The 26,965-nt window shown below is 36.7% G+C and overlaps 1 protein-coding gene across 2 annotated transcripts; it reads left to right on the forward strand.

Moving 5' to 3' along the window:
• The first annotated feature begins 1,147 nt into the window (after nt 1-1,147).
• MYOZ2 (myozenin 2) lies at nt 1,148-20,503 on the forward strand. 2 transcript variants are annotated; one of them, XM_010575550.1, is made up of 6 exons: nt 1,148-1,297; nt 1,857-1,960; nt 7,285-7,454; nt 10,736-10,865; nt 12,620-12,803; nt 20,077-20,503. In XM_010575550.1, exons 2-6 carry the CDS (start codon nt 1,885-1,887, stop codon nt 20,306-20,308), a joined length of 792 nt encoding a protein of 263 aa, XP_010573852.1. In that variant the 5' UTR covers nt 1,148-1,297; nt 1,857-1,884; the 3' UTR covers nt 20,309-20,503. The 2 variants fall into 2 exon arrangements, with proteins under 2 accessions (XP_010573852.1, XP_010573853.1); XM_010575551.1 differs by having other exon boundaries at nt 1,174-1,297; nt 7,219-7,454.
• Nucleotides 20,504-26,965: the final 6,462 nt, after the last annotated feature.

Consider the following 26,965-nt stretch of genomic DNA (forward strand, 5'->3'; position numbering starts at 1 on the left):
AGAAAAGAATTACCAACGAGTAACAGCAGTAGGCAAATTCTGATAGTGAGGATTCACATTAACACCTCTTTGGGGCAGAGACATCTAGGTCTCAGAAAAATGTTTTGCAAAGCTAAGCCTAGGAATAGAAAGCTTGAGGAAAAAATAATGCAGTTTTTTGGTTGAACAGGCAGATTTTTAGGACATTGCATCAGGCACATCCATTTTATCTGTCTCAGAGTGCTTCTTGCTTGAAAAGTTATGCACATTGTGTGGATGTATTTTATTACTCTCCAGATTCCATTTACAGTCAGAATTCCTTTCTCCTGTCATATCAGGATCCAAGCAATTTTCTAATCAATCCTCCAAGCTAAACAAGACTATAATTCTCCATAAGAACAAGAAACTTCATAGAACAACCCCAAAACCAAATCAGAAATACAAAAACTTCATCTTGCTTTTCCTGCCCCATAATTCAGCTAGCTGCATTCAGACAGGAGGGTAAGGGGGGAATGCTTCCTTCTGCCACTGTTTCCTTCTGTCCAAAGTTGGTTGCTGTCATGAAATATTTCTTTGATAAACTGATACAACAGTATCCTGGAATGCTGAATATTACTAAGCTTCAAATTACTGCAGGTTTCTGTTCCTAATGCACAAAGAAAATTAAGAGATTTTGAATAACAGTTTGCGAGGTGTGCGCTTGTTGAGCAATTACTCCCTACCACATATAATACTGAAAAATTTCTCATTTCTTTTTCAGAACAGACTTTGTACATCAGCCATCTGCCACTGGCTTTAGCCATCAGCTACTATTGAAGCATGGTTTCATCTTTCACTAAAGGATTAGTCCATGCCATTCTCATCTGATATAGTCTTGCCCATCCATATATTTAACACCTTATTTTTAAATGTCTCTTTCCTGGTTATAACATGGAGATTATTATTCTCAGAGGTGATGAGGAGATGATCTGTATGAGTATGAGGGGAGCATTCCATTAAATCTTCCAATAAGCTCTGAAAGGGATATAAACTGTCTTTGTTGTGGGTGCAGTTGAATCTTTTCTGTTCTCTTCTTTCGCCAGGAAGATATGAGTGGCTGGAGTGTTTGATTCTATATATAACTGGTTGATGTCAGCTGGATGCCAATCCCTTTGAAGAGGATCAGCCCCCAGTTTGTCTCGGTACTAGGTACCATGCAGATCCAAGCACAAGGGTAGAAACCATCCTGGACCAGGCAGGTCATCCCCATATGTAACTAACTCCTGAAGCTTCAACTAAAGGGTTGAGATCGCTTTTTTCTGCACAACAAAACAGTAGGGTAAGTGTATTGTTTCCTGAAATATTTTGACATTGTCTGTCCTACAAACTGTCGTATAAAAGACATTTATGTAACCTCTTGACTCTGCAATTAAAAAGATGTTTATTTTTCTACTTAGTCAGAAATGCACTTTCTTTAAAAATGCCAGAGCACCTCATTTAGTTCCTCAAATTCTTTATTAGATTAAGAAATGTCAAAATGTAACATTTATGAAAGCATAAACCAAGATGTAATTAAAATATCAGTTATGAATTTACATCTTTTAATATAATGTGTAGATGTAAGGAGGCCTAGACCACTGACACTGATTTTGCTACAGAATTTATGCAGCCAACTCAAAAGTCCATTCCTTCAAATCTTCTATCCATCAGAACATGTCCTAGCATCTGTCTGCAAGCAAGAACTGCCAGTGCATTTTGGACAATTAAAAGTGCAGTATTCCTAAATCAGAAATAACTAACTTCACTATTCAGCCATTCTAAACAGGCTATTAGAAATTAAAGTTGGCTGAATTGTGCAAGCTGGCTCAACAATGTAAAAATGTGTTGTTTTTTTTCAGCAAGGAAAAATCGTATCAGAAAATCACAATGTTATCACATTCTGCCATGGTCAAAGAGAGGAAACAACAAGCATCAGCCATTATGGATGAAATACACAGAAATGGTATAGCGTTGAACCCAGCTTACTATATATGCAATGTCCTCTAGCCCTCCCTAATATATTTTTTTAATCGTAGAGTTTAACTCTCTTACAGCTTTGTCTCTGGGTGTTTTGCCATAAATAATCTTGTGGGAGTATCATGCTGCCTATGGTAACTAATCCTTTTGTAGTTGCCTCTTTTCATTTGAAAGCTATTTTCAGATGAACAACTGCTGTGGAGGAATGAAGTAATCTAACAGCTGATGTACATTCTGCTAGGATAGCCTTTCAGAATATTATTTGGGGTTAATAACATTACTTAATTCCATTTTAAAAGGCTATCATCTAAGAAACGTGCTGATCTGTATCCTCTTTTTTTCTCTGTTTCACTCTGCTTTTTTATATGAATGATAAAAAATTTTGAAACAAATCCTTACATCTCTGTTCCTTCCTCTCAATCTCTGTAACTAACAAATTTTACTAGCATTTGGCAATTCTCTCTAATACGCAGCCACCAATTAATCTTATATGAAGAAATTTTACTTTTCTGTTGTTGCACTGATGAAAATGCAGACACTTATGAGAAGGTAGTTTGATTTTCTAAAACAAGTTCTTAAAATTACACTTCTAGTGTGACACCGTAAGAAGCAATTAACTCAGCTAGGAATACAAATCTGCTTGGCTTTCATTAGGTATGTGCTGGATGCTTTTGGAGATCCTTCCAATCCTCCCCATGAAGCCTTTTTTACCATCTACATAAAAGCTAAAACTTTTAAAAGTTATAAGCACCCCACAAGCCTCACTGAAAAAAAGGGATCACCATTAATATTTAGAATTTATGAAAATTATACCACTCACATAGGATAAAACACTCAACATTAAATTCCAGTACTGAAAATCTTTCTTGTGGGCTTTTGCTCTAAAGAATTTGGGGATGGTTTCCGTACTCACTCACTGACCACTGCAATTGCATGAAGAGTAGGACAAGAGACATAAGGTTTTTAGAAAAAGAAGCTATGAGTTTCAGTGCTTGGTCCTAGTCCTTCTGAGATTTCCACAGTTTTTTTCTGTAATTTCTATTCCTAACCAAATACTTCTTTCCTATTTCCATTCTCCACCCAACACACACTTAAGTCAGACTGCCCTTACAGATTTCATTACAACTCCTTTTTTTTTTGGTGTTGTAAACCCAAGTACTACATGTGCCTGAAATAAATAGCCTGTAAGCTCTTCAGGGCAAAACCACAAAAAGTCTTTCATATGTTTGCTTGGAACCAAGGCATTTCACATGGTAAATGTTGCTACTATTCATAGCAATACTAATAAATCTATCATACAGTCCTTGAAATCATTGGCGTTATTGGATAATCTGTGCTGATGCTTGGCATTTGCCTCACATAAGCTGTCCCTTTTTATTATTTACGTATTATCAGATTTGCTGTCAAGTTTAGATTCATACACATAGACATGACAGCTTATCCTACAAGATATGCTGTGGCATGTGGCCACTGAAGGCAATACTAACTCTTTAAGTGTACGTTCTACATTTGCATCTTCTTTGGATGCCTGGGATATTTAAATGCTGAAAACAATATGAAATTCCATGAAATGGGTGTGAAAAAAGTCTGAAATTTATAACTGTACAAGCTCAGTGAAACCAGTTAAGAAACAGAAGGATAACCAAAGCTGTAATCACACAAAGTATCTGCTAGTTCTTTGGGACCAAATCTGAACAATTCTTGGAAAAATCAAGGAGAAATCTGTTTTTTAAATGGCTAAATTCAGCTCTATTAATTTTTTATATTTTATTTTTCCCCTAACTGTTAATTCAATAAGCTTAGCCTGAGATCTGGAAGGTGAACTGCTATCTTTCTGAGTTTCACACCGCTATTAGTAATGAAGGTCCTGCACCTGGTAATTGTGTAAAAATTAAATATACTGTTTCAGCCAGTCTCACAGACCTACAAACCTCTCCACTGTTAACAGAGGTAAACAGTAACAAAAGATTCTGTTTATTCCAAGCCCCAGTAGCTTGGAATGACACACAGAAAGCATACCTACTGCATTTTTATTTCAGCCCCTTTTTATTATAATGCTTTCAGGTAAACAGTGAATATCAAATTCTTTGTTAAAAGATATTCATAGCAGAAACAGTTGTTGATAAAATACAAAATCAACCAAGTTTTTACCAGTGTCTCAAAGATTACCAATCTCTGGGCAAGACTGGTAATGACTGAAAGTCCACATCTTCTGTTGGTTTGTGGGACATGACTTTGTATTTTAGAGAAGTTTGACATGTCATAAAAAGCTGCAGGAATAGACACTAACTCTAAGCCCCCTTATGTTCTCAGAAGAGAGACTGTAGTAATAAATCAGCGTGTGGGTATAGTGACCTCCCCAAGCCCTTGGTTTTTCACTAGCAGACTTGGACTTATCATAGCATTTCAAAGGCTACTTGATAGAGTAGTACATGTATGTAAATACATGTGTTTAAGGAAGCCCTTGGAGTTCATCAGGTTAGCCTACCACTAGACTTAAATCTCATGTCCAGTTCTATACTATTTCTTAAATGCATTCTTCAGTAGCTACATGATTAACTATCTTTCATGATATAGTTAAAAAAATCTTATTTCTGATACTACAACAAACATACTATCTGATATTCATTATTAAAATTTATAATCCAGATTAAGGTATTTAGAAGATTGTAAACTGCAGGATTAAAGGGGGATTAGGCAGTGAATGCAGAAGGAACTATATAAATCATATTTAAATACAGTCTGTTACAATTTTAAGTGCAGGACAGGAAGGACTTGGCAGGAACAAATTAAGAAATGAAGCTAAAAGCTTAAGATTAGGATTAAACTATGAATTAAACTTCCAGTATTAATTTACAATGTCCATTTATGACATTGATGTTCTCTATCATCCTCTAAATGTCCTCTTTTACTCATTCTTCATCACCTTTACTGCACTGACACTGAAACAATCCTTAGACACATCATAAAACTAGACAGATGATTAGATTTTAGTTGGCAAGGGATTCCAATGAACTTCACACTTATGTTTTTGGGATGCTGCCTGGATACACAATAGTACACAACTGTGGGTTACAAAGTACCTTGGAGCCTTCAGTTAACATTAACAAGAACAGGGGTATGTAAGGGAACAGCAAGGCCCAAAATAGATAACATCCAGCGTGTCCCAGAAGAATACTGAGCGGTTTGGACAGAGAACTGCAATCACCTTGGCACCCCAGTCTCTGAGGATGTACATACTACCCACTCTGTGTACAAAGAAGAAAAGCTTTTTCTACAGGAAAATGTTGCTGATTTGAAGGGTAAATTTCTTACTCCTTACTAGTAAAAAAACATCCAACAGTCCGTACCTGTACAGTAATCTTGATAAATGATAAAATCAAAATATGACTTGTGGGTCAAAATTTCAGGCCACAGGCCAATAACCAGTGCACTTATCTCAACCACAGAGCCAAAACCCCACCACTATCTGTCACTGATATGGCTACATTGGGCAAGCTGAGTCATTTTCTTCCATGTTAAGAACTCTCTGTTTTGTAGTTACCTCCTAAATAACAGAAGGTTGTTAGGATTCTTTGTGCATACTATTTTTAAAGCAGAAGTGCATGCTCCAACTCACAATACATTTAGCTTGCTCTCGCTCCAGTTAAATCTGTTGTAAACATTCAGTTGAAATCAGTATGAACAGAAGTGGATCAACAGTGATGCACTCCAGGGCCCGCAAACTTGTTTGATTTACTACATGGAAAACTCCTGTATATACATCTTCGGCTAAATATTTAATATACCTGCTCAATTAAGTTTTCCTATATGTCAGCAGATCACATTGGTTTTCCAACATAAAGTTACTAGCAGACATATGCCATGTTAAACATGCCATTTACTCAAAATGACACCCTGCATATGCAATATTAACTTTGACATTAGGTACCTTTTGCAGTTAATTAATTTGTAATGTTAATTTTAAATTGGGCTTCCTGTGTGCTCAGCCGGGAAGCAAGATACAGTGTCTTACATATAATTTGCTTTCATTTCATTTTAATGCATTAAAATATATGTCAAAGTTCAGAATTTTAAATCCTGTAGACCATAAGAATAGGTGAAGAATAGAATATCTTATTATTAAAGAAATGACTGAATGTGACTTTGAATAAGTGGATCAAAGAAACATACTAGACCATTGATATCATCCTCAAAGCACACTGCATCTTCCTATTTTTCTTCCTGAAGTTTATGAACAACTGAGTAGAACAATTTCAATTAATAAAATGATAAATATTAAAATAAAATAAGTTTGTTCAGTGTTGAAGTTACTGTATTCTGAGGTTTAAGCTTTATTTATAGGTTGAGGTCATCTAGTGAGAGAGTTCAGTCACAAAGCCACAGCTTGTTCATTGCTACCAGCATCCCAGTTTCCAGAAGATTACCATGAAGATGACCAGCAGAGTTTCTGACATTCAGAGTTCTCCATTTACAGACCCAATTGATCTCCCCTTCCCCTGCTTATGCATGTTCATTTTCAAATCCCCCAGGATTTGGTGACCCAGGAGGTCACTAAAGACAAAGAAGGAATTTTTCCCAACTAGCAAATAAAGTAACACTGCATCTAGTAATTCAGTTTCCTCTTAGAAAGAATGAAAAAGAAAATGTTCTAAATGTATCAATTCCTAGAAGGATATTATAATTCCTGGTTAGGGCTCTCATTTTCAATACCTTGAGCTTTATTTTGAAAGCTTCTTTAAAAATAGTTTAAAAATACTATTTAATAGAGACTTTCTAAAGCAAACTTTAAGTACAAAACTTGCCCTGGATTTCAAAAGCAAACAGAATATTAAAGAATAATTGAAAATATGATGTTTATAAGCAATAAGAAACTGGTAGGTATGTTTAAAAGGGGTTACCTGCTCATCTATCCAATGCAGGACACAGAAAGTTAACTGAAGGTTTGATGTGGGAACCCTGGGGTCAGATGGAATTTTGTTCCTCTTTCAGCAGAAGCCAGTTTTTACTAGTCTGCTATTAAGATGGTGTGTAGGACATTCTAGACCTGATTTTGATAACAGCTGAATGCCATTCAACTGAAGTAAATTTCGAGCTTGGGGTGCTTAGCATCTTCAAAAAAAGAGGTTTGTGGTGTTCAATACTCTGCTCCAAAATTTTGGAAGAATGATTAATTTCACTAACACTATATGAAGCTATGCTATGTGTTAGATAAGTATGTATTAACATATTGTTGGATTTCAGGTGTAAGGTATGCAATATCAGGCATTTAAGAAACACAGAGGTATGTATTTATCCATTGTATTGCAGTCTCACCCAGCTTAAACCTTGGAAAAAAGGTCAGCACCCCCAGAGATATCATGGTAGAGGAACTATCAACACTCAGCAACAGAGGTGCAAGACTCTTCAAGAGACGTCAGCGGCGATCTGACAAATACACATACGAAAATTATCATTACGTAGCAAACAAGCCAAGAAATGTGAGTATTTTGTAATGACTTATTAATGAAACACGATGAGACTAGCTTGGGTTCCCTTGGTGCTCATGATACACATTGTGCATGATTTTTGTAGTTTCAGGAAGAATAAAAGCAAAATCCTGTACTAGAATGAGGCTAACATGAAATAAGCCATTTGTATTTTATTGAGCTCCTATACACAAATAAAAATCTGAACACTGTAATACTTAAGGAAATCAGATTCAAAACATTCTCATTCAAATCTAATTCAGGTTCCTAGCGATCAGAGTTCTTATCCTGTAATAATTGGCTCATTGACTATTGAAAATTAACTAGTTAATTTAAAAAATTAACTAGTTAATGGTATTCCAAAGGTTGGAAGAAATGAGTCTGCTTCATGCAACCAGTAAGTATTTTTATTAAAATTGGTTGGTGGTCTCCACGTGGTTCCTAAGCAGCAAAATGACTCTCACAACTGGTACTAATACGCTTCAGGCCTGCCTGTCTCAACAGGGAGAAAAAGGATGGAGCTTGTCACTGAAAGCCAATTATTCTTTGAACTAGTCCTTCAGGAATTGGGTTAAAGCATTAGTGATATCCTGGGAATCCTCACGGCAGGAACTAAATGCACCTGCCATTTGTCACATCTGTGGCCTTTGCAAAATATTTAAACCTTTTGCTTAACCTCTGAAAATAGGGACAACAACATTCATAAATTTTACCTAACTCTCCAATGTGCTGCAAGGTTTAATTATTTCAACATGAATACTCCATGCCCACTCTAATACAGCACGAAACCAGCCCCTCTAATTCCAGTATTGTATTAAATTGTGCTTCTCAGTTACATGTATGCATCCCTGCTGATTTCAGATACAAAGGTGCATGACTAAAGAAGCAGAATTTGTCCCAGTACTTTTAAGCTGCTTTGAAGATGAAAAGAAGTATGTGGTACAAAAGTTAATTATTATTAATTAACCTGGGAAATATTTTTTGTAGAATAGCAATTCTCTTTCCCTGAAGCTTTTACAACTAATCATTGCACAGGTGGTCCTGTGATTGTGTTAGGATCCAGCCCCTACAGAATCCATACAAAGACTTTGACTCAATTCTTTAACCTTCACTTGGAATAAGAAAAATAGTAACTATATGTAATGTATTGTTGTGATATAATCTAAAGTTTGCATCGGTACAAATATAAAACAATTCATTTATTAATCAGAACAGCAAAGCACCAAAGGACTTACTCCTATTATGTTTAATTTTACTAAAGAAAATACACACACACTTGTAAATTAATCAGAAACCATAAAATGAATGCAACTTACTGACTCTAAGAAAACTTTTTGTCTAGTTGCATCTCATAACAAGGCTTTGGGAGCAGACAATAAAAGACGCATTTGCAATTTACCATTGTCCATGCTAACCAAAATGTTGAGGGATCTCACAACAGTCCAAGAGGCGATTATTGGAGCTGAGTTCAATATTTCCAATATCACAGCTGAAATCTCTGAAATATTTTTGTTCCCTTCTTGAAGAAGATATTCTCTATGCTTTGTTGACTGTAAAGGTAAATGCATTTCTAATTCTGTGGCCTTTACATTTCCCATACAAAAAATTAACTTTACTCAGGAAGAAAAGTATGTCTTAATATCCCATGTTATAGAAGAAAAATTTTTACGTTTCTTTTTTTATGGTGCAGATATTCCAAACTTCTTTGGTCACTCACTAAACAGAAATTAAATGACACAGGGATCAAATGGGATCATGTTTGAGTTTTCATAAATCTGCCTTTTTAAAATAAATCTGCACAAAAGAAATTCCACATAAAAATTGGAATAACTGTAGTGAACACCCAAAACTATTATTAGAACACTATTATTTAGAAGTCCATATATGAATACCGTCCCCCCAATTTCTCCCTCTACAGTGTGTTAGAAGCTACACAGATAAATTCTGAGCACAACACTATCAGCCTCCTCAGAATTTCTGTATCCAGTTCCATGCTTTTGCTACAAAGTCTAACAGATCAGTTCCCCTCCAGTCTACTTCTTCCCACAAAAACACATAGAGTACACATGCTGTAGTCAGTATGACATTCTGATGTGAAAAAATGATGCCTCTTTGGTTTCTGTTCCGTTCCCTTAAATGCCTATTTAGCCACCACTGGTGTTGTCTTCATCATCTTTATGATTCTGCCTGCCAAAATTAATCTTTCTAACATACTTCAGGATGGCTAGAAAACATTCTGCCTTGATCTTTTTTTTGTTTCAAGTTTAAACAAGTATTATTTGTTTGCTTTCCTACTTTAAGAAACTCTTACTCTGAAACAGTCTATATTTAAATTGCTTTTAGCCTGTGTGTCATAGCTAAAATAAGACACTGACTTCTTATGAGACTCTAATTCTATATTTATGCAACAATGATTAAGCCTTTGGATGTTTCCTTAGAACTGATGACCCGATAGGAGGGTGGAAAATAACAGCATATCATAAATCTCCAGAAAGTGACCTGTACTGAAGTTGTTATTTCTATTACAAATAAAGGAAAAGAAAATCCCAAACAAAAGCAATTCAACAAATGCAGTGAATTTTCAACTGATCTGGGAAGAGAGCCTTTGAAGTATCAGTGCTTTGAAACTCAAACGGAGCAAACTTGCCAGATTTCTTGAATCTTTGGGTAGCAAGGGTGCTCTGTCTGGCACATAACAGCTTCTAGTGTCTAGTGATCCAGGGGACACATTTTATGGGACCCCTGCCAAAGTGACAAGATCTACCCTTTGCTGTGAATCACACAGCCCACACGCACAGGTAGAGTTTGCGGTGATTGGTGTAAGCAGCAGATGGGATGAACTCTCTTCATAGACTGCATATCAATATTTAAATATCCCAAACTTAGGAAAAGGTCAGACAACTCAGCTGGATGGTTACAAGGCTTTAGGAGTCTTGACGTAGCTCACACCACCTCCAATCTGTTCAATAAAGCATTCACACACTTGTAATACAGACATTTAAAATTGTGCTGGGATATCATTCTTAACACTGAAAAACTATTCATTTTTGCTTACATAGACAATGTAAGAGAGTTGTGAAACTACGTCATCTTCCAGCTAACAGCCAGAAAATCCTGGGGAGTGCTGTGTAGCAAACAGGGTGCCAAACAGCAGGACAGTATGCCTTCGGATAGTATACCCTGGGTCACAGGTCTGGGCTGTAAATTGGAGTATCACTCCAACTCTCAACAGAGAATCACAGAGGCTTTTTTTGCCTGTGCTGTCAACGATATTTATTTCTATCTGAATGCAGCGCGGAGAGCCCATACAGAGCATTAAAATGGATGGCCTCGGTGTGGAAGGAATTCCCCAGCATGCCCCAATGACACCTCCTAATACACCCGATCCCCGGAGCCCACCGCATCCTGACAACATTGCCCCAGGTAATATGTGAGTTTACAAACATTAAATATATTTAATACTCATTTCACAGCAGAGGAAGGACGTCTTTATAAAATAGTATCTTCAACAAGAATTTGTTAGTGGACTTACTATTAGGCATTGATAAATTTGAGTCAGATAACTAAGCAGAATCTCCCACAGAAATGGAAAGTGATGCTCTTCAGTTGCTTCTGTTCATTTTTACGGATTTGATATGCCTTTTGTACTACTTCTCCCTAACCTGAAAACATACATTAATATCAAGAGAAACTGCTCCTATATTTACTGGTCTTATAAACACTGAGAAACAGATCCTCAGATTTAAAACCAGATTAATATACTGATTTTTCTTTGCCAAACTTTAGTTTCTAATATGCAATATACTGCTCAACAGTCTGAAAGTTATCAATTGTAGTTTAATTACCCATAAATGTAGATCTGAAGTCACTATAAGTTTTGCTAGAAACCTTTACAGAGGAGTGACTTAAAAAGGAATTTGCCTCTGGCTGCATAAACTGTTCTTTTTTAAGTCCTTAACTGTGAGGGTACTGTTGTCTTTATTTAAAGCAGTGAGCTACAAGAAAGCCTTATTTTGTATTCTTTAAAGACTAGAGAAGGCTAATTTGTTTTAATTAATTTATTCAGTGATATAGCCCTTCTTCCTGTTTATGAATTATCCATGAGCAGACTGTGTTTTTTACAAATTCATTCTTTGTTCAGAATTACTCAATGCATGTTTTGTGCAGACCTCTTCTAGTCTATGTAAACTAGGTCAATGCTACTCTGTTAGTGACTGCTAAGACTCTGTGCATCCATTGGTCAAATACAATGCGAACAGAGGTAATTTCCATTGCTAAGACATGATAGAAATCATCAAGCCTTTCTTTAGGCAAAAAAGGTCTGGCAAAAGGAGTAGATATTAAACCATAGAGGTTTTTTTTAGGCTTTTAGAAGGAAAGAGCATTAATTTCAAGAGCTAGAGGTAGTGGGAAGGTAAAAGGGTAGAATAGATTTCCCTTGTTTTTCAAATAAATAGTATAACTCATTAATTGGATAATCCCTTGCTGGTTTCAATTCTTCAAATTGTATATTAAGGTCTGACTCCCCACCCCCATTTATTCCTGCCATATTGTACTTGGCTTTAGAAGAAATCAGACTGAATACGGAATTTATTTATTCAGTAAAATTCTGATCAGAGCCTGATCCTCAGATGATTATGCAGAGAAAACAACTGATTCTTCACTTTTTCAGATAATGAAAGGGACCAGAGAACCAAGTAGGTAGGACATTTTAAAGCATCTAAGGCAGAGGCAAAGACAAGAACTCCACTACAATGGCTGTGATCCTAACTCCTTTTAACACTTTTGGAAACTTTCACCCAAAGACTACAGAATTATCTTAGTTTTAACCAAAAGGATGTTTTAAAAATCTTTTTGTTAATTCAGCCGAAGGGCTGTGTAGCTATAGTCTGGTTTTAAACAAATGCTTATAATGATAGAAATAAATTTATATAACACTAAAATAAACTTAGCCTCAAAAGAGGGTGGAAGCCATTGGAACAGTTATCTAAAAGGCTACAAATTTCCCCTGCTAGCTTTCCGTTTCTGTGTAGCTTTGGCCAGGTGACTTGATCCAATTGTTCATTTTACCTAACTGTGAAACGATCGTATGTTACTTCTTAGTTACACAGGATGGTGGTAAGGAAGCAGAAAACACAAACTATTATTACAATGGTTTTGCTGTGATTGCCTTGCAGGATATTCTGGACCACTGAAAGAAATTCCTCCTGAAAAGTTCAACACTACTTCTGTGCCGAAGTATTATCAGTCTCCCTGGATAGAAGCCATTAGGGATGATCCAGAGCTGCTGGAAGCTTTATATCCTAAACTTTTTAAACCTGAAGCAAAGCCAGAACTGCCTGACTACAGGAGCTTTAACAGGTAATTCTGAATGGACACTGAATTTTACAGTGCAGAGAAAAATTACTATGAAATTAAACATTTCCACCAGCTGTAAAAAACCCCTACCACCTGTGTTTGCAAGTATATGCATGAACATGAACACACACACAGATTACAAGTGGCAAACAAAGAGCATTAAGGAGGAAACTAGTCACTCTCTAAAGCATGGACCCCAAATTAAATTGTAGAACCAGGAATGTAAGGTGAATTGCTGAAACGAAAGAAAGAAAGAAAAGAAAGAAAGAAAAGAAAGAAAGAAAAGAAAGAAAGAAAGAAAAGAAAGAAAAGAAAGAAAGAAAAGAAAGAAAGAAAGAAAGAATCGGAATCCAGTGTCCTCAATAAATGGGAAACGTGGTATAGCAATGCTTCAAACTCCTTTCAGTATTTCTGTTACTAACTTCAGCAGGTACGGGATCGTGAGATCTATCAGGGAACCTCTCAGTCAAAACTTTGTAAGCTGTATAATGCAAACCATTCTTTTTTGGTTTTTTTTAATACAACTCATGTGGCTTGTTTTTTAGGCAATGATAGTACAATGAACTTTATCCCTCAACCAATCCCTCATGCCAAATAGTTAGCAGACTGCATATTTTATTGCATTTAACATTTTTTATATTTTCAACAACCTTCCCTAACAAATTAACAGATAAAATATTACAAGCAGACTTAAAAAACATTTAAAGTAGAATGGGATCTGAGAGTGAAATCATTTACATAGTAACTAGTATACTAAGGCTTTCAGTAGAACTTCTAGATATATGGACAACATTGGGTTTTGAACTATTCTGAAAGTTTTAAAATACATTCTTACTTCTGTCTTTTGCTTTCATTCATACCATTCACACTATCTTTATTTATTGAAGTTATGGACAATTTTTCTCTAAATAACCCCTGCTGAGTTCCAGACAGCTGAGCCAGACCAAAACCCTTCCTCAAAACACCAGACAGCAATCTATTGAAAAAGAAAATGGCTCATGGCAATATAAACTTAGAGAAAAATAGCACAAACATCACTTGTGTTCCTGCCATTGAGATGGGCCTCAACTGTGAGTGCAAGGACTAAAAAATTACACAATTCAGCATCAAAACTGGCACTGCAGACACTACACTAATTCTGACTTCCTAACAGCAATATACATCGCGATTTTAATAATTCAGTCTGTGCGGCACACTCTTCTCAAAAGATAGCAAATACAAGTGAGAGAGATGTGCCACAGCTGCTAACATTAGAACAGTAATAGCACAGTTATGTACTATTGTTATTGTAACTGAAAAAAGAAACAACCCAATGCCAAACCAACACAAAACCACCAAAGATACATATACGTGGATAGACAGAATCGGTTCTCCCTCTCACAAGAGAGATTCTGAGCATGTGAGTCATTACTGTGAAAGACAGGATCAGACAGGGCACAGAAGCCCCATTAATAGGGATATGTGTCTTGAGATGGTATCTGATGGTTTCTTTGTGGGTTTTTAGCTGCTTTGTGGTCCCATATTCTGTTAGTTGTCCTCTTTACAACACTAACTGTTTGGATTTCTTTCTATGGCAGAACTGTGGCTTACGACAGTCCGAATTTCTTGAACATATGTACTTTCATATAAGGGAAAGGTCAATACTCTGCCTTGTAATTGCCATAAAAACCTAAAACCTGGCACATAAATCCAGATCCAGACTGTGAAATTGGTAAATTCAAAACACAAGGCATACAAATATAATCCATGACAACTCTTCTTTTCATGGAAAAAATCCACATCCAGAAGAAAACAAAAGGATGCCTGGTGGACCTAGAAAAGCTGTTACATACAGTACACTCAGATTTATGTTTTCTAGCAAGAAGGAGTAGATCCAAAAAGAAACTGAGAATTTGCAAAATTGAAATTCAAGATACTAGCCTCTTGGAGAGGATTTTACAGCTATGACTTAGTGTCTACACTCAAAAATGCACAGGAGAGTGGAGTGTCTGATTAGGGGATTTAAAACAGACAGCACACTGCATGCCAGGCTAACCAACAGAAAACATTACAGAGAAGGTTAAATGTGACTTAAATTTATTTGGTAAGGCCACCAGCACCTAATTCTGTCTGCCTATCTTCAGGTCAGGGCTAGATTAAGGTCTTCCTTTCCAGAAACAGAGCAGGGGTCACATGTATTCTTTTAAAATTTGTATAGACAGTTAGGTTCACTCTTTCAAAAGATCATTTTCCTAGAATGTGGCCAGCCTGGATTTATTACTACAGGAATGTCAAACCCCAAGGAGAGGTGTAACAACCTAGTTTCTGGCTCTTCCATGGAAGAGGGGGGTACACTCTTCACTTCCCTTATTAAAACCTGTGCCATAGTACAGAAAATAATAAAACTCTTTGGGCTAGAAGGAATAAACATCTTTCTCTAGCTGAACAATTAAGAAACTGACTTGGGGAAAGAGAAACCTGGGCCTACATCTGAGTTCCCAGATCTTTCAATGCACTTTCTTTAATTACTGCTTACAGTAAATTAAACAAACAGATTTAGGAGCAGAAAACAGGACCTACACTTCTCTGCTGTTAGTTGTGTGGCCTGATGTCTAGGCTAAGAGTTCTACTCTGTCTAATCCAAGTAATTTTTTATTTCTGGGTAGCATTTTTGCTGGAATACTGTATGTGAGCAGTGAGGTCCACTCTTATAAAGATATACCCTCAGACTGAAGAGAATCCAAATCTCTTGCAGAACAGCTCCAGTCACAGACATACTATTATTTGACACAGAGGTTCAACACTAACAGCCATGGATTTTGAGTGAAAGTGCCTTGATGTGCTATTTTGCTCAAAGCTTGCTGCAGCAGCATATTATGTATGTTTTCAAGCATGAAAGTTTAGGCAAAGGATTATTAATTAGAGAATCACAGATGAGCTTTGGTGTAAGATAGGTGCAGCTGCCAGTATAGCTAAGATAAAGGCAGATCTTAGCATTTGTATAAAGAAAACATTAGGCATCTCAGGAATTTAACAGCCTATGGGCTTTGTGCGTAAAGTATCTATATCTCTTTGGACTTCTGTGTCTCGATCCTACTAAGTCATTCCGTGCATCTAGGTCACAGCATCCTTGACTTCTTTAATTGCAGTCTTGGAGAGAAAGCAAACTATACTGTATTTAACAATTAAAGTGCAATATAATGGCACCGTTTTGTTACCAGTGAGGATATCAGTCAAGACTTTCTTTCATGCTCCATCATTCAATAAAGTGCAATTATGTTTATTCTCCTGCAAAACACTGGTACAGTCATCATTAGTCAGGAAGGGCTGTGTTTAACAGTAAGTGTGATGCATAGGACTCCCAAAGGAAACAGGCGTGAGATTCTTCCCAGTTCATTCAGTGGTATCTGTTAAAATGACACTCAGACTTTACAGGACATATTCAGGTACCTTTCAGCTTTCCGTGTTACACAACAAACTGTAAAAGCAACACAACTTTAGCAGCTAGGGACGTCTGATGTGTTGGAACAGACGTACACATGCATGCCTTAAAAGTATATTCAGCACTAAACAGCATTCAGATTTTTTTTCCGCTGCCAACAATGAAGAGGCGACTCCGGACCCTGTAGCTGTGCAATTTTTATAATAGTAGCAGAATCAGAACTAAAGAATTCATAGAGGTATTAGTTGGGGTCTAGTATGCATTTTATGCTGCAGGGATCTTGCAATGCTGGCAGGTCAATGAAGGAAGAAGCGGTGGCAGCAAATGTCAAGCCCATGTGCCTTCCGAGGCAGGGCTTTCTGTGAGACACCCAGAATTGGGTTCTGAGGATCTCTGAATAGACTGGTCAGACCTGGCTACCCTTCCTCCTCCTGGATGAAAATGAATCTGTGCTAGCAGACAAATACTTCAGAACAGAGCCATACCATCTGATTTCTCTTGGAGATTAATTCTTATTAGGATTGAAGAACTATTTACTGGTGAAAAATCTTGTCTCTTACCAGTGTGGAAGGACCTAGTAATCATCTGTGGGAGTGACAGCATGAATCTACATTTGTTGAGGAGTTCGTAATAGTAGTTAAATTAGTACCTTTATTCCATCTGCTTTCTTGGAGCTGGATAAAATGTCAAAGGTAGGATTATGAGTAACATACAAAGCACTACATCTTACTCGCATAAGTCAAGCAAGTCTGACTAGTTCTTGCCTCTCCTACTAGATAAATTCTTGCTCAGCTTTCTCAATTCCCAAAGACTACTGCATCAAAAAGTCTACAGGAATCCAGTCCATCTGGACTGGGCTCTGTTGTTATTGATTAATGGATTCTGAACTCTATTGTAAAAATACTGAGATCCAGAGCCTCAAAGCAATTTTGGGTGCTAACTTGAAATGATGTGAGATTAGTGGAAACTGGGTGTTTAGCCAGATCCTTAGCACCTAAATACCTCTGTGAAATTGGCATTAGCTCTTGCACTAAGCTACCATGAACCTCTGAGCATTTTGTAGGGTCAGGTCCTTTGCTCCCATGTCTCCTTTTTGCACAGAATTAGCAATAAGCAGAATGTTCTAAGAATGAGTCCCATTTTAAAATGTGAAACTCACTTTTTTTTTTGTAATTATGTAAGAGAAGGTGCTAATCCAACACAGTTAAAACATTTCTTCAGACTTTCCCAAATAATCAACTACAAGTAGTCTCCTATGTTGAGACAATATAATGTTCAATAAGAAAGACTGCAGGGAAAAAAAAAAAAAAGAAGCCCTGCTAAAACAACAGCTAAAAATAAACGTGGTTGTGCCTGCTATTGTTAAATCATGCACCTACTTTTTAGGAATATGCAAAGTGAATATTAAACGATCTCTTATAGTTCCTGGTGCCACTTCCTATGGCTCTGAACCATCATTTCCGCCCTTACTGTGAGCAATGACTACTGGAATTTTTTTTACACATGAGTTTTAGGCTTCTACACAATGAATCAGACCTCAATTGATACAGTTGATGTGCACACAACAGGTCATTACAACACCATGTTGTCAGACAAGTTATTGCTCACAAAAATATACTGCTGCTGTAAAGGAAAATTAACATCTATTAGCCAATTACTGTACTCTCCTTTATGTCGATCATCATATGCTTCTGCCTAGCATGCAGGAATGCATAATTCTCTGAGGCCAGACTGTATAGCAACTACATGGGTTTTTTTCCCCACAAAAGGTATTTGAATTTCCATAGAACACTCTCCTGTTACCTACAGAAACATGCTGTATTTAAAAACCCAAAAATACTACAAAGAGAAAGTTTTATGCTATAGAATTGTTTTGCATTTTATACAGTTATTATTGTTCTGTTCATATTGATTATCCTTTTAATTTACATATTGATGAGAATGAAATATTACAACAATGTGAGAATGTGTATCTTAATTAGAGCAGCAATTAAAACAATCTTTATTATCCTGTAAGATGTAGATCACTAGATTCACTCTGTGCCAATTACCAAGCAATTATTTTTAATCAGTATCATACGGTATCCAATTTGACACTGTGACCTAGAAGACAGTTTCACAAGAAAAGCTTGATACCACAGGCAGTTTGTATAAAGAACTTCCTTCGACCTCAAGAGAGTTTAATGCCTGGACTGACTGCTGCTGCAAAATCTTGTCTTATCTTCATTTGAGAAACAGTTTTAGAGCTTAATCCAAAGCAGCGCTTTTCTCTCAATAAGTGTGCATCCCCAGAACTTTCATGATTTTTTATATCTTACAGGACTGACCCTTTGGATTTAACACCATACCCTTCAACAAATGCTGTTTCTACTGAAATTCAGTGAAATATCTGTGTAATGACACAATAGTACCACTTCTTTTAGGTCACAGATTAATTTTCTGAATTAATCTCTTTTTTTTTGTGTATGTGTACTTAATTCTCCCTAGGTTTTGTTTTATCTATAGTTACCTTGCTGAAAATCCTAGTCAGATATTCAAGTGATCTCTTTTAGTTCCTGTTGGTATTAATTTCTCTGGGCTTCTGCTATAATACCTGGAGACACCGGATATATATTCCAGCAGATCTGTTGTTTTGTATCAAACACACAAAACCTACCAAGGCTGGTGAAATTCCATTTCAAAAAAATTCATTTTTGCATGCCACTACGTATCTAGCTTTGCAGAAGTCAGGTGCTCATGTGTAGCTGAAAAATCTGACACTCTTAACTGGCCAAAATATATCCCAGCAAAGTTATGCAGCTGATCAAAATGCAGAACACATATAATAGTCTGTTTGGTCACGTTTCCTTACACAAAAGAGTCTGGAAAAAGTGACAGAAAAACTCGGGGGGGGCGGGGGGGAGGTGTCAGCCTAGAAACCTGCAAATATAGAAGAATCATGGGAGGTATTTGGAAATACTGTTGTTTTAAAATATTTGCAAATGTATGTAACAGTCAGTTCCTGCTTAGTATTTCTTATCTTTTAGTTTCTCAGGCCTATCGCCTGGGGGAACATTTACATTTAAATAACATGAGAAATACTGGCTGAAGACTAGGGGCCAATTTCAGCCAGTGTTTCAAGGCTTAGTTACATAAACATTTTCTTCAGAAACAAAGCTGGTGTAAGAAGTCCTCACCCATTCCCCTCCTTTCCAGAGCCTGTTGTCTTTGGCTGTTCTTTTCTGCTTCACATTAGGCTTTACCACCTCCTCACTTGTATTGCTACAATTGTTTGAGCATAATGATACAAACCAGATTGCTGAAATAATTTGGATTTTAACATGCTCCTTTGCTTTGAATGGTCTTTGTTTAACCCAGAAGTGACCCAAGTTTATAGCACAACCCACATACACTCTAACTGGTACAACAATATGGTTCTGAAATATAGTGTAGTGGGAGGAACAAGCAACTGGGGATAGGAGAAAATGGGGTGAGAACTTCCTAAACTAATTACCTGCTACAGAGAATGTGTTGAACTATGTTTTCAGATTTATCAACTTATCACCCACAAAATAAATTTAGTAACTGTGACTCACCAATGACAAAGTTTTCTTGCAACATCTTTTTCCCTTGGCTTTTCTGTCCATTTGAATTTTGAAGTCAGCTGAAAGCTTTATCTAAGGGAAAATAAGGCAGATCTTAGCGTTTGCCAGAAAAACAATTGGAATACTTTTCCCAAGAGCTTGAAATTGTAAGCAAGAAATTGTACCAAAACTGTATTATTAAAATAGCTTCTGTTCTTTTCAGCTCCTGGGAGGAAAATAAAACAGGTATTTTTAAAATCGTATTTTACTTTTATTTCTCTAATATCTACAGAGTTGCCACTCCCTTTGGTGGTTTTGAGAGAGCATCAAAGCTGGTTAAATTCAAGGTACCAGATTTTAATCTACTGATGCTAAATGATCCCAGATTCATGATCCTTGCAAACCCTCTTGCTACCAGAAGATCCTTCAATAGGACTCCTAAAGGATGGACGTCTGAGAATATTCCTGTAGTGTTCATTCAGCCTTCGGATTCCAACACCGTTCCAGAAACAGAGGACCTGTGAGAGAAGCTGCACTTTACATCGTACAAAATGCTGAAAGCTGCACATCCATGTATTTTTGGTCCAAATATTACTAAAGGCTACTGACAAAATTTTTCCTTGGCAGCTGGAGTATAAGTAATAGTGTCTGATGCAGTGTCTCTTCTGGCACCTAGTTTCATCTGTAGACATAACATAAATAAAGTAATTTGGCAAATATGACTGAGATATTTTCTATTTGTGTTTACATGTTCTTTTACTTTCTAAAATCTCTGCTCGTCATTTAAGAACAAGCGTATTAAGAAAAAATAAATGACACTACTATCAAGGGATTTGATAGGTATGCTGAGCAATACCACAACAGTGCACTCAGTGCACTCCAAGTACTGCCTGGTCAAGATAAGCTCTGACAAATCAACTTTTTTCCCAACCATGCTTTCAGCCAAAGTTAAGAATTTTGTCATTACTTCAGTGACAGCGAGTTTAGGCCATTTTCTTCCTTTCTGACTCTTACTCAGCTTTAATTATGGACATCAATATCCATGTCACCCAGATTTGTTTACAGAAAATGTAGTAAATTTGGCAATGACAAAGATTACATAGTGGTATGAAAAAGTACAGAGGTATTTCCTGGATAAGTCTACAATGTTTGTGTTAATCACAACTAAAAAACCCACCAATGACTGGTTATGTCAAACATACCAAATTAGTACCACTGAGCTATGTTACCACAAATGCTTTTGTTACTAGAAAGAAATTTCATAGACCTTTTCCCCTATGGCCATAGTATATACTTGGACTTAAAAGCATGTGAGTTTTCTTGCTCTCAATAGGCTGGCAAGCTCTGACGTTTTAGAAATACAAGTATCAGACTCTTATTAAGCATCCATGACTACACAGGGGGCAGGCCAAAATCAGTACGAGGGTGCTGGTTTTCAGTGTCATTTTTCACATTACAACTACATTCTAGTAAGAGCCAAGCATCTGTTTAATAATTGTTTGTTTCTAAATGCTTTCATGTTTGAGAAGTATCCAACATCTGCAGGTTGCATATCCTAATGCACAGTTTAGTTTGTATGTGTTTTGAAACAGGATACTTCACTTCAACCAGTAGGCCACTCTCATATACCCCAGATGCTTCTCCAGGGCATTATGGTCTCCAAGCATGGATGCAACGTCCAAGAGGTTTCTGGGTATCTCAGATACTAATTTTTTCTTTAAATCAGAGTATTCATAAAATTTTGCAAGCTCTATGGTAACATGTTAATCAAATTTTATCTCAAAAGTAAGCCCACAGAAGATGATGATGGTAAGCAAATAAAATAATGTTTTTCCAGATATTTTCCTTATTAAGGGTGGCGTTGAGCTACAAAAATGAATATTTCAGAAAGAATCTCAACATCTGAAGAAAAAAAATGGTAGAATGAGATTTAAAGTGGAAGGATGAACAAAAAGTTTTGCCTATATTTTTGTGGCTGAAATTTGTATCTGTAAAAATGGTTTCCACATTTCAAATCTGCCTTCAAGGCAGGTAGTTGGCAAAGGAAATTCTGTCATCTATTTTATTTGATTTAGTTTGTCACACATACTGCACAAACAAATGTACAGGTCCTGAACAAATTTATGAAAGAAAAAAAAAAAAAAATCAACCTCATTGACCAAGAACACTTTCCTAGCAAGGGATTAGTTTGGGGACATTAACCATGCACTTTGTACAACAATTATATGGACAATGACAAAAGTGTGAATTCTTCAAGGCTAAAAATGCAAAGGCTAAATAAAAAAACTATAGCGAGGAGCAATGCAAACAACTTCTGGTGGAATTTGGTTTTTATGAGCCAGCATAAGCATTCATAAGCCAATTTAACAGAAATATGAGAAAAATCGATGCACAGCGTATACACAGTGAGGACTGTGAAGAAAGGATATATAATTTTTATTGTATAGTCTGTAAAAATAACCTATACATGCAGAGCAACCACCTTGCTTCTTACACAAGACACATAATGGTAACTTTACTTTGCTATACATCTATGGATCCACTGGCACAGACTGGGCTCAGGAGGCTTAAGATGTTTGAGAAGTACTGAGCCTCCTATGCATGTGTTCAACTGATGGTCCAAATAACAGTATTAGATGTGGCTGGAAATTACTGACAGTCCTTAAGTCCTCAAATTCTGTCTGGGACTTCAGAAATGAGCTGTGTCACAGCAAAACTGGTAGCTCTAATTCAACACTCGGCTACAGCTACCAACTGTAGCAGCAGAACTCTGTACCTCCTGCTTTCCTAGCTCTACTATCACAGAGCTACATATACACTAGTAAATCAGATGTGCCCAGATCACTCTTTTTAAGACTGAGGCCAGCTGTCAGAGAAGAGTCTGCAGCCATACTATTTAATCTTCCCATATTGGGTGGCTTTTGCCAAACTGCCTATTGGGAACAGGCCCTTGACCACACTAAACCCTTGAACCATGCTTGGGAACCGTTTGGGAGAGTGTTAATTGGCAGAAGCTAGGACTCCACAATGCGCTAAGTATTCAACAGCACAGAGGATCGAGTGCCAGCGTCCAGGAATGTTCCCTGGCTGCATTAGCCTAGATGTAGCCTTACTGCGTAAGTCCCACTGCAATAAACAAACCTCTCTGCCAAAAAACAACTCCTTTGCCACAAAGGAAGATCTCTTGTTAAAGTTGGGAATTCAGAGACTCTCTATTAACTTCAATGGGTTTTAACACCTACATTTATTTTGTGAGACACTTAACATGGCACTTGAAACATATCCTACAATCAGAGGAAAGACTAGTTTTGGGTAACTAATGATGAAGAACTTTAAAGATCAAGATTTGCATTGATTTTTGTAGACAAAGAGATGGCTCTGAAGGGAGAGAATAAATGTTTCTTTAGTTATAGGTCTGGAAAGATCAACAAATATATAAAGTTTTCAGTGGTGCTTCTGAAAGTTCCTTTTAGCTGTAAGGAATACAGCTGAAAGGATAGGTTAAATGAAAAAACACATGAACAACAGCTTTACACAAATATAAACAATCACAGGCATATAAATATTTCAGAAAATGTGCTCATAACATCATGTACACTTTATCACAAGACACTCATACTTGCTTCAAAAAGAGAAAGGGACTGAAACATATGATGAAAAGACAGAAATGTGGTGGGAGTAAATACGTAGTTTAAAATGTCTAGAAGTCTTTGTTCCCAAAGTTTTTTTGGCCTCATAGTCATTTACATTAAGGTACCCATTGCAGCAGTATAAAGGGAACTTAAAAGCAACTGAAAGGGTAAAATCCTTTCAAGGAAATAATACATTTTTTTAAACAGCCTGCAGGCTAAGTGTTCAGAGTAAGTAGAAACTACTACAGAGCTCTAATCCTTCCCTCCAAAAAAGTTAGCATGGTTTAAGAGTAGAATAGAGGAGATTCGGAAAACAAAAAGACAAATAAAAATTCTCTGCAAGGAAACAGTAGACTACTTAAACACAAATAAAGGAAGTTATGACAGAGGTCTCCACAAAGGGTATGGACAAGATGAGGAGGGAACAATAACACAGGAGCAAACTGACTCTTAATAAAATGATAAGGAACCAACTTTAAAATTAACAGAATAAATACTTTTTCAAGAAATGCCTAGTTGTGGAACCTGGTGCTATAGGATGTTGTGAGTCAAAAACTACTAATAACTTCAAAACAGGATTAAACAAATTCATAGTGGCAACTATGCCTATTATGGATAATGGCTACTATGTGATCTGAATCTAGGGCTTATCACTGGAAAATAGAAAGTTGTGTGAGAAAGATCACCCCACATTTAGCTGATTTCTTTCTATAAATATCTTCTACTGGGCACTGTCAAAGATTGATAAAGGAAGGATCTGGCAGTCCTATGAAATACATTCCGGCTGTCTTCCGAAAATCCTGTGTTAAAGTACCATGACAATTATAGCAAGTGCTCTTAGTACAGATCCTTATTAATTTACATCAAAATACCCATTATGGGAGCAGTTAGAGGAAAGACAATTTCCACACGTGAATGAGAACCCTTACAATAGTTAGAACCAGACAGAGCCAGAGTGAACTTTAACACTGAGTATGGGCGCTGCAGGGAACACAAAAGCCCGACCTCAGCTACACCTTTGGCAAGACTCCTGATCCTATGCAGTGAGACCTCACCCTTCCACACCAACACTCACCATGGTCCACATGTTAAGTATGCGCCAGCTCACAATATATCAAAGGAATTTTTCAGTAAGTTATGATTATTATACAAAGTTTAAGGAAAATGGATAAAACAGAAAGGAAAGTTTCACAGCTAATTAGAACACAAGAAGAGTCTTGGGGGAAAAAAAGTCTGAAAAATCCAGGATTTGTACCCCAGTCCACAACAGACTGGTTTTGTACACAACATATAAAATTTGTTCCTCATCAGTTTTCCCATTAATAAAACAAAAATACTTACGTAGGCTGTGTAAGTTTGGGGTTTTTTTTGTTGTTGTTTTTTTTTTTAATTTAAAACAAGAAATTTCTTGGTTAAAAACAAGAAAGAAATAAAGTAAAAAATAGGTTTATATGAGTACATACATAATATCCCAGGCTATGGTGCATAATGAATACAAGAACCATTACTAGTAAAATAACATTCTACTTTCATTTCACTTGAAGTAACATATTTCATTCTACAGCAGGCAGATTTTAACTGATAAAAGTATCAACAAATTAGTATTTGATATTTTTAAACAGAAAGATGCAACTTTAGTTGTTAAAAAAGTCCAAATAACTTCAGTTGTTAAAAAGTCCAATTAACTTCTTCCTTACAGTTATTTTTGGCCAAAACTATGAACTAAATTCAAGATGAATTCACAAATATTTTGTTTTCAGATGGAAATTGCATTTCCTGTGAACAAACTATTCATTCAAAACACCTGGCCCAGCACTTGCAATACTTCCCTGCTTCACAGAGACATTGTGAGACAAAGTTAAATAACACTTCCAAGAGGCAGAGAATTTATAAATCACTGAAAGAGTAAAAAATAAGCCTGAATATTGTGAGCCAACTATCCTTTCAAAAGCAAATGGAGATTAAAATATTCGATGGAGTTTGTACAAAGAACAGCCTGAACTTTGCCAGTTCAGAGCTGGCTGTACTCATTAACGCAGGAATGCCCTCAGGCTGCTTTGCGTGGAAAGTATAAGTTAGAACTGGATCTCTCTGGAGTTCTGAAGGGCATCTGGACAGTTGTCGTCAAAAAAAAAACCAAAAAAGCTTAAAATCTTCTCATAACATGACAGGACTTCTCTGCAAGAAAATACATCCAGTTCCTCTGACGTAGGAGTGGGAAAAGGATGGAGAAGGATTTAAAAGGACAGTGTAGGGAATGAGATCTTGGGTGGCATACAGAGCAGCAAGCTAAGAATCCCCATGCCCAACATGGGAAGGCTAGCAGCCATGCAGCAGTCTGGAAAGTATTGCTCTGCTTCCTTTTCTGTTGTAAAGTTTCTCTGTAGAGCCAAGTTACTCAAGCTAGGCAAAATATTAACTTTAAACAGTAGTTACTGTAGTCATTACACTCAAGATTACTGAAAGATGACTATGCCAGATAACTACAAATTATTATAAACAAACATTTGAGGCATGACAGGCTCTTCCTAGGCTGGCCTACTGTACGTCAAGAAGCCAAGTAAGGCTTAATTCTGGCAGCTGAATTCTAGCAATATGTCATTCCTCAAATTCTTAATGAGAACATTTTGACTATTTCCTGGCAAGGAAAAAAATAAGAACATGCTGTTCAAATAGGAAGAAGAGCAAGCTGACCAGTTACAGCAAACATTACTGAACTAAAATGGAACATGCTTATTTTCTAGCTCACTTTTGCAGTGATTCAAATACATTTCATTAATGTATCGTCGCTGAAAGTGATACTACACACAGTTCAAAATAAAAACAAAAAAGTCTCCATATATTTAATGACGCTACTTTATCATTCATTCAGATATGGCCTATAAAATAGGCACAGAGAATGGAAAATGTGGAAATCAGAAGCATCAGTGGGAAGGAAGCTGTAAAGCAGATCTGAAACACTACAGTTCCATGAGATGGAGATAGAAGGCATTTGCCCCAGCCTTGATGTCCTTCTCTTCTAAGAGGCAAGAGAAACCACTAACAGCATACTCTGTTCGGAGCAAGACAGTTCAGACCTGAGTGTGCTCTAACTCCAGCTTAATGAAACACAGGACAAAACAAGTTCCATTCTATAATGTGTCCCTTGCACATTTTATTTTCTCTTAGCAATGTTTAGAGGCTTGGACAGTTAAAAAACTTCCTCTAATTTCCAATCTAAATTTATTCATACCCAGCTTAGAGTAATTTCTTAACAAAACCTTTTCTTTTTTTAATTAAAACAAGCTTTCTTTCCTATCACACTTGCTTCAACTAGTATATTCAAAGACTGTAAGGTCTTTTACGCTTAACTTGTCTAAACTAACCATCCAAGTTCTTTTAGTCTCTTGTCCACTCCTCTCTTTTAGTAGGGATTTTTTACAACTTTTCTAAGTCCGATTTCTTGCATGTGGATTTCCAGATCTGTTCTCATTTCTAAAGTTTCACCAGCCACATGTACCACGTGTGGCATTAGTACTTCCTTATCTGTACAAGAAATATAGGGCTGAA

Source organism: Haliaeetus leucocephalus, unplaced genomic scaffold, assembly GCF_000737465.1.
Source record: "Haliaeetus leucocephalus isolate CR32 unplaced genomic scaffold, Haliaeetus_leucocephalus-4.0 Scaffold484, whole genome shotgun sequence".
Taxonomy (NCBI): Eukaryota; Metazoa; Chordata; class Aves; order Accipitriformes; family Accipitridae; genus Haliaeetus; species Haliaeetus leucocephalus.